Source organism: Lepisosteus oculatus, chromosome 3 (assembly GCF_040954835.1).
Source record: "Lepisosteus oculatus isolate fLepOcu1 chromosome 3, fLepOcu1.hap2, whole genome shotgun sequence".
Lineage (NCBI taxonomy): Eukaryota > Metazoa > Chordata > Actinopteri > Semionotiformes > Lepisosteidae > Lepisosteus > Lepisosteus oculatus.
The window spans coordinates 55,586,318-55,595,710 of NC_090698.1; the positions used below are offsets into that span (position 1 = coordinate 55,586,318).

General features: G+C 38.0%; 1 protein-coding gene across 1 annotated transcript in view; it reads right to left on the reverse strand.

The window, feature by feature from the left end:
• The window catches only part of LOC102683710 (solute carrier organic anion transporter family member 3A1-like), a 90,140-nt gene extending 83,684 nt beyond the window's left edge, over nt 1–6,456 (reverse strand). Inside the window, exons 1-3 of the mRNA XM_069187272.1 lie at nt 5,840–6,456; nt 5,181–5,422; nt 3,760–4,213 (exon numbers count right to left, since the gene is read on the reverse strand). Coding sequence (XP_069043373.1) covers nt 3,760–4,213; nt 5,181–5,315 — 589 coding nt within the window. The 5' untranslated portion in view covers nt 5,316–5,422; nt 5,840–6,456. The remainder of the gene's footprint in view (nt 1–3,759; nt 4,214–5,180; nt 5,423–5,839) is intronic.
• Nucleotides 6,457–9,393: the final 2,937 nt, after the last annotated feature.

The following is a 9,393-nucleotide window of genomic DNA, read 5'->3' on the forward strand; positions in this document are numbered from 1 at the left end:
GGTGTTGTTTACCCACACGGTGGTGGCTGACAGGACTGTAGTTAGAGAGGAGAAATAAGCGACACTGAAGCAAATGTAGTGCTGCCAACAACCAGCTCGAAGGATGATGACATCGTCGACAGAAAAGGTCATTCAACTTCGGTAATTTGGAGATATTTTGGCTTTTTACGATCAGACATAAAACAGAGCACTTAAAACTTTGCAGTCTGTCTGAGCCATCTTCTACAGTATGTGTGTTTTATCACACTGTATTTAATTTTTCTATTAAGATATTTATTTTGTAAATTTTACTCATGCATATTTTGACATAAAAAAGACTTGAATACTCTCTACCTCAGATTTGTTCATGTTTCTGCTGTTTGGCAAGTGTTTGTTGTGTTCTTAAAATAAAGAGTTGTTTAATTTACCAATTAACTGTCTGGTTTCTTCAACTTTCACTCAGGAGAAAAAATCTGCCTTTAAACTTGAAAGAAATAATGATTTGACATTTATCGTGATAATTATCGATATCGACTGATATGAACATTTTTATCATGATAATGTTTTGGGCCATATCGCCCAGCCCTACCCCAAAACATATCGCACATGGACACAGCAGTCACATCTTTTTTCCCCAGCCCACCAGATTCCTGCTTCCCTTCAGCGCCTCCTCTCCACAGCCCCAGCTAGACTGCATCTATTACACCTTCTCATTGTCTGCTCACCAAGGACTATATCCTTGTTCCTTCATGCATCAAACCCAGACCACACCATACCGGCCACCCCTCAGCGGCTCCTCTACACAGCCCCTACCTTTATCATGGGCCACCACCCCCCTGCATCAATGGAATCACTACACACCTCTTTCCCTTATTCCGAAAGAGCCTGCCTGCTGCCTGCTTTCCCTGACATCCTTTTCCATTCTGCCCCCTTCTCGTTCAGGATTAGCCCTTTAAGCGTAGCCACCACCACCCCTCACCTCCCCGTATTCTAGTTAAAGGAAACTGATCATTTTTGACCTCTCCAATTCTTAACTTCCCTGCACCTGGTATTAACAGTTTACTCCCTAGTTTCATCTTTATTTTATGTTATCATCAACAGCGCTATACCTGATCAAAGCAACAGAACAAACTGCTTAGCTCATGACAACCATCACTAAGGCCTTTAAATGTATGCCTATCGACCCTCACATTCTAGGGACCATCTTTAGTTCTAATGGTTTCACTCTTTGTTGCTACAAGACAAGCTTGGCTTGCTCTTAAACCTCCCCGTCACTAAACAAAGCTACAGTATGTGTATCGTATCTCAGGGACATCTCTATCACAACCAGCTGCCATAAACAATCCTTTCGAACTGCTCTATTTCTGCTACCTGTTACACTCATCTTAGACTGCAATCCCTTTTGCTACACTACTCTTCAGCTGATCTACCATTATTGATGTTCCTACAGCACATTCTTGCATTAACTAGGCAGGATGTAGCACCATAGGCTTTCTGTCCTTTCCTTGGAAGGGATTGCAGCGTCCCGTTTGCCATGTTTTAATCCATTGAGAGATGGCCCTCTGAAGTTCTGAATCTTACACTAAATCCAAACCCAGTCCAAGCACGCCATATTCCCCAATCAAGGATTCTGCTTCAGTGTTACGGGGTTCTTTTTTGTTCCCTTTTTTCACTCTCAAGTTATGTCTTTCTGTGGTCGATGTGGAAATGCTACTAAAGGTTCCTCCGGACCTTTCATTTCTCTAAAAGGCATTTGATCTCCTAGCAATATCCTTGTTCATCAACATTAAGGGGTTCCTCTTATTTCTTTTGAGGATTCCAACAATCCGGTCCTCATAGATGGGTAATTTTCCTCATCCAGGTAAGTTACCCCAGTAAAGCCCAGTATTCAAATCACACCTCTTCTCTGTCTTTAACTATCATTCCACCAAACTACTGAAATGTACAGTACTTTTATTTACAGAAACAATTTAAGTGGAGCCTCAGCTACTTACAACAGCTTTGTTGTTCATCCAGCTTAGTTTTGATGAGATCTTTAATTCTCATCGATCACTGACTCTTCAAAACTTTGATTGCAACAACTCAAAGTGAACTATCCATGTACATAAAAATGTACAACATGAAATTTTGCAGAAGGTAGTCCATCATATTTACCATCCAGTTGTTTTCAGCAACGTCTTAGCCCAATACTTGGTTGTAGTGAGCCAGAGTGCATGCTGATGACTAGTGGGCACAAAGCAGGGAACACTCAGGACAGAAGACCAGTCCAGTGACGGGCAAACTCACACATAAGTGTAAGCTGTGGGAAGAACTAGGAGTACTGGGTACAAACCCATATAGTCACAGTGAGAAACATAAAATTCCACACAGAAGGCGTCCCAGGCTGGAATTGAATTAAGGACCCAGGGCAATGAGACAGCAATGTCACTGAACTAATCCATTATATATCACTTTACATTTATGGCTTATTAGGCATTCCTCATCATTGATATAATTTGTTCCTCCCTACACTTCCATAGGGCTAAAAGGCTACTAATCTATCGATCGAGTCAAAAATACTGATATATCAAATTTACCAGTAAACTTAAAAATGAAATGGCTGAAACGTCAGTAAAAGATAACCGAACACCGTGTTTCTGCAAAAAGAATGCACCATACTAGCTGGAAAGTAGAAATGTGCAAAATAACTCTTGCATAGCAATTGTATGCTTTACTACCTTCACCCTTGGTGACTTTAAATAATTTTACATAAGAAAACACAATACACAACTGCAGTCTGAGATCAATATTTGATGTTTTTTAGTAAATATTCTTCCTTAGTCATTTAATTTGGCATGTTTAACAGTACGTAAATGAGAAAAGTTCAGTCTATCCATAGATTTCCATTTTAATTTCAATTTATTTTAGTTATATGCAAAATCTGGGATGGAAATTGTTTTGTTTTCATTGTTTCAGACAGTGTCAGAAAATATCCTGTACTCCAAATGGATTGAACAGACTGAAGTTCTCCTTCCTCACCCAATCACAAGAATCTTCCATAGGGTAGCCGTAAGATATACTTCTCAGGGAAAGTAGGAAAGTGTAAAACTGAGAGAAATTATTACAGACGCCACAAAGGACAAAAGTAAAGAAGGTATTATAAAAAAAATGATGCTAGGAAAATAAATTACGCTCCAAAAAACCCTGTAGTACAGCTAAGCAAAATTTACAAATAAGTTGGATGTGGTTTTGAAAATTCTCAATCAAAAGTGATTCTTTAGCAGCTTTAATTATGACTGCTAAACAGAAACAAAATTAACTGTACTGTACTGTATAACTCAAATCTATTGACAGACTATATACAGTATATATTATGGTCAGTGCTCATAATACAATATCATATACTAGATTACCTTCTTCTAGAATGGTGCCCTGTTTATTCGGTTTAGCATCCTTCTTGTGTTGAATTTTGTCTTCCCATCAGAGTTGTCCATTGGAGTGGTATTAGTTAGAATGTACGACACCATTCAAGGAGTTAAACTGAGGCAAAGACACGTGTCCTGCATATTCTTGAAATATACCTAGAATACATGCAGGTTGTGACCCCTTTAGGACTGAGTTGGTCATTAAATACAATAAATCAAGGAACCTTAAAGTAACACGGTAAAAAAAAAACACTCAAATCCACAAAAAAGGAAAAGATAATATCATATTATTCTTGTGAATTCTTACGTAAACCAGAGAATAGCAGTCATTTATATAACAAGTGTTGCACAACTGTAGAATTTCTTTTATACATACCTAAGTAAAGAGAAGAATCTTTTCTTTTGACATGGTCATCCATATAGGAAACACCCAGAGGCTGAACTGATGAGGCCCCGATGCCAACTAAAACTTGAGCTATAACGACCAGCAAGTACAATGTATTTGTTGACCGTGTCTCCTCACAACTCCCTGTTTCAGCATCTTTTTCCACAGCTGATTTGCCAACAGAGCAGGTGTCTCGTGAGGTGGATATTTTCACCTTCTGGTAGTCATACTGATGGCTCACAAACTCAGGCAGCGCACAAAGAAGTGAACCTAGAGCCATAACAATTCCACCACAGCCTATAAGTCTTGGTCTGTGACCCTTTCCACCAAAGTAGCTCACTAAAAGGATCACCAAAAGGTTGCCAATCTCAAACCCACTGGCAATTAAACCAAGCTCCGTGGTCCTCAGACTGAATCTCTTTTCAAGGGTACTTAGCATGCTGATCTGTCAAAAAAATGAAACAAAAACAGAGCTTTCTTAGTTCAGTGAATGTATGTACACGTAAAGGTACTACTACAGTATATCTTTAATATCTTATTTTAAAAATTACTAGAAAATTCTGTTCCACAAGATGCATAGATGCATAATTTTCTTCTACCCTATGCTTTGAAACATAAATAAGGGACTTCATTTCACAGATGTAACCATGAGGTTTCATGTTGTTTTTATCAAAGTACAGTACATTACAATAAATTACAGAGATAAAAAAGATTGTTTTCCTGGAATGTAATCTAGCACGTGGCTACTATTAAATCACATCAGAGGGTTTTTGTTGAGCAGCATGTGTAGTTTTAGAAAGCCTTATCTGCCATTTGTTAAAGCATCACAGTACAGTATGATTAAAGAGTGTTGTACAGGAAGCGATTAATCACTTTGAAGAAGAAGCACCCTTGTATGCTAGCAGTGAAATACAATCTGGTGTATTGAATAACAATAGCAAAAGTGCTGTACTGTACATGCTTAGTATTCTAAACTGAACTACAGGAGTCCTGAAGAAGATTGTGGTTTATGATTTCTTGTTGATAAAAACATTGATGGCAAGGAAATTATTTGTGCTAACACAAGTTGCAATTTATCCTCATGTTCCCTTCTATTTTTTTCCCTAGTCCTTTTCATTTAGTAAAGATTATAGAAGGATACAATATAAATACAATATATACAGTACTGTAGCAATAATGCACAAAACGCGCGTCAATCATCTTGCTTAAATTGTGGGTATTGTGTTCGAAACATCAACACGACCGCTGCCCCTGGTGTACTTTCAATACACTTGCTGTTTTGAACGAATTTAGCAGGACTGGCAGATGATATTACTGATAACTCTTAGATTACGTGTATAATTTTAGATTTTCTTTCAAAAAGAAAAAAAAAATCTATCAAAAACCGCTTTTGTTAAAATTCTAACACTTACCAGATACGCATTGCCAATGCTGTTAGCACTAAGTATTAAACAAAGAGTTGCAACAAATGCTCTTATATCCCCAAAGCAGGGTCTGCTTGGTTTCGTTCCCACAGCCGTCTGAGTATCTTGTGGATTGCTTGCCATTCCGACTGAGACGCCGCAACTTTAGTTTTTAGTCGGTGTCCTGCATTTCACAACATGCCACCCTTACTTCAGCATGGGTACAAACCGGGTTTCGTTTTTCATGTAACCTAAAATATGAAGAACACACGTCAGGAAAACTGCTGGAGATTCTTCCAAAAAGTTAGATAAGGTAGACACTGGAAAGAAATAATAGGATAGCCTCCTCTAACTAAAACATAAAAAAATGTATGATTCAAAATGAAAATACAAGGAATTAAACGTGATAAGAATGATTGATAATATCGAATACAATCAAAGTTTATCTTGCTTCCTTACCAGGTTACCAGGTAATTACATTATCACGTTACTGTTTATAACTACCGTGCCCATAAAGATCCAGCATGTCTAGTAACATTGTTTAGAATTAGTGATCAGATAACCGCATTTATTAGCTAAGCACAATAAACTGACCTCAAAGACACGCAATCATGATATATGAAATATTATGCATTACAACAAAGAAACATGAAAGACGGGGCACCAACCTGTCTGAACAAAGGAACTTCGCAAATATCAGGTACTTAAAAGTATGTAAAAAATGTCTTCTCTCAACTTGCAGGTGTTTTCATATTTGCACATTTTAACGCCTTTCCAGCAGCTCTTGACTTAGTTTTACCGTATATATGTAAGTTTTAATTTAAAAAAAAATATGAGGCGGTCCTCTTAAGGATTTCTATAGTGTGCCATGAAGTAAAACAAATTGGCACCCGCTGCTCCTGAAATTGAAGCCCGTATGAAGCGGCTGTCCGCTTAGGGTGCCTCACACGCTGCCGACGGAGTAGTAGTGAGGTGTTCCGAAGGGGGTAAACTGTCTAGTTTCCATGTTTACATATATGCTAACGCCATCTTGTGGCCACAGTAAATGTCATCGTGCATAATTCCAAATAATACTCTGAAAAAAATCCTTCCGCGATATAGTAATAGCAATACAGTAATATAGTAATAATATAGTAAATACATATAAAATGTGCAATCAGTTAAAATGAACATGTGTAAAATTAGCTGCAACCTATTACACTATAGCGTTGCTCATAGGGAAGACACCTGTGTAGTCAGGAAAATTACACCCTGTAACAGTATCCAATGTAACTAATTATCTCATAGTTTATCATCCTTAGACGTGTTAATAATTTACGAAGAAGCAATGTGATACTGTTTCTAGAAAATGTACAGACATGTTGCCTAAAATAGTTAAATACAAATAATATATATAAGACTAATAATAATAAATGTCTCTACAATACGTATCCACAGCACTGAGCTGAAGAATCAAACTCTCGTATTTTTAACTGCCCCTCCTGTGGTAATTTTAAGGAAAACCAAACATGGCAGTGGGTGACAGGCACACAATTTACCGTCTGGAAAATGAGATAATTTTTTTTTTTCCAGTATTTGAGGAAGCTGTTGGATTTGCGGCTCTGCGAGCACAGCCAAGAACGCTGCGACCCTTGGCAGCACCAGCTGCTGCGAGGTGCCTCCGAGCCTGCGTGAGAAGATCATCCTCGGCTTATGAAGACGGAGCTCAATCTCCAGGTTTACAGCAACCTGAGCATTACATTATAAAAAAAAAACTGGGTCAGCAAAGTTAGTTGTAGCCTGACCTACTTTTGAGCGAATTGTCCCTTTCGCGGGGTTTTGTGGTAACTGACCTATAGTCTAAATCCCCGAGAGGTGAAGCACCTACTGACCTTTGACGAACTACCCACAGCCCAAATGAAATGCCTCAGATGCTTTGAAAAGAGGAACCTGTGTGACCGTTAAAAAAATCAGCCTACTACGGCTTTTGATACTGAAACAAGGAAGGGGCGTTAAATGGCAGCACAAAAGGGGGTGTGTTCTTTAAAATTGTAAACTTTGATGCAGAAATGATGCATTTGAGCTGATATCAGAGATGCAAACTTTGAGATCTTAAATCAAAATGGTATTGATAATGTACATGCAAGACCTGCACGTATAGCTGAAGTACATGCAGAGGTAGCTAAAATTTTAAAATGTGCTACCATAAACAGCACCATTTGCATAATGTGGGTTGTATTTTTATACTGAACTGCAGTATGTACAGTAAAAGCTGTTAAAACTATATCTAGAAAAAAACATGTTTCATTTTGTAAGATTGATAAACCTACATCTAGTGCTTTTTGAAGACAGTCTATTAATTTACTGTCCGTGCTTATGATTTTCTGCATAATCCTTTGTCTTTTTACTGTCCTAGAGTGGGACATACGGTATAGTATTCTATTGCTGTTCAATATGAAGATGTGCAGCTATTCCCTGTACACCTTTTTTCTAGCAATTATATTCAGATAAATGGTGTTAAAAAAATTGTAGAAACAGGCCAAATTTCTAATTTCATCCACATCCACTCTCCTACACATGAATATCTTGGAACTAAGCACCACCTTTGTGCATGTTTCTCACCCCCCTCCACCCTATCTTCACCTCTGCAGCAGCTCCCTGGCTGATTCATCATGTGAGAGGAAGGGGTCCCTTTGGACTCATTCTCATGGGAAGGCTGCCATTTGCTCAGGTAAATGAGGCCAGATAACATGTTTTAAAAATATTTCATCTCATCTCATCTTAATTAGTATTTGGCCAAACCACTGATTTTACCAGCAAGTTTCGACTTGTAATGTTTTTGATTGTGTGCTCTGTTTTAACTTGTGTTGTTTATGATTGTACATAGAATGAAAGTGTTGTACCCATACTTTTTTGTAAAGTATTACAGTACCTCAGCTATCATAGTATTACATCCGAAAACAAATCTAGCATCTAGAGTTCTGGCTAGCTGTACCTTTATGAAACAATCTAATAGCAGTAGCAATGTGGGCAAGAGATTTTAGGGCTGGTTCTCATTCAAAGATCCCGCTGTGACACAGTAAAATCTGTCTTATCATTTTCCAGGAGGTTTGCTGCCCAGGGTGTATCCAGACATCATGCTTTTGACACACAACTGTCCAACTTCCTTTAGTTCTATGGGGACTTATTCACTGCTGTGCTGAAAGAATGAGAAACCGTTTGTGGCTTGTTTAATCATATTCTTTCATACAGCAATATGTTCCGGAGCTGTGTGCCAATGTCATCATCCTCTTGGCACAATAGGGTTTTTGCTATTTCTTTGTCAGTGGAGCATAGACTACATGTGTTCACTGTGATCTGTAATTTGAGTTGTGTGACTGCAATCACACTGTCTTTTCTCTGTACTTTTATGGAGGAAGTGTGCACATGATCTTCTTGATGTCCTAATACTGCAGGTGGTATTGTAGCGTATTTCAGGAATGTCAGAGTCAAGAGGTGCATTATTTGGATCTTGCAAAGGTGTTTATTTATTGCATATGTGTATGTGCCATAAATGTGTATCACAACAAATTTTGCTTGAAGCACAAAATAAATGTAATACAACAGTAGCAAAATCAGTATCAATAATAGTTGGGCGCATAACATAGGATAAATATAAGGAAAATAAATCTGTTCATAAAATGATTTAATGAGGACTCCTGACATCACCCAGCAAGAAGATACGTTTAGTAATATTTATTGAGGAATTAAGCAAACAAAATTATGGCTTAATCCAATTGGCTGAGGGTCAACTACCTCTACATTAACACACCCATACAGAGAGACATGTTACCAAGAGATACAGTAGCTGAAAAGCTGGAGATGGGGTGGAGGAGTGATGCAGAAAGATGAATGCGAGCAAGAGAGAGCAGCTTTCTACGGTATTTGCAGTTTTTTTGAGACGTGGCATCATGAAGAATTACAAGTTAGAGTAATAGAGACCTCTGTTGTTGTCATCCTTCCCACTGAATTGCAGGCAGTGGTAACAAAAAGGATATTAGCAATGTCAAGAGAGAGATGTAAAGGACTATTGCAATGAAGGTTACAATAAACAATAAAATATATTTTTCAGCACTATAGCAGCAAAAGAATTGTAAAGGAAGAGGTCAAATGTATATGGGACAAGAATAGGAAATGGTTGATGTACTAAATGTATATTTTACTCTGGTGTTCACTAAGAAAGAAGTCAACAAAATACCTCAGG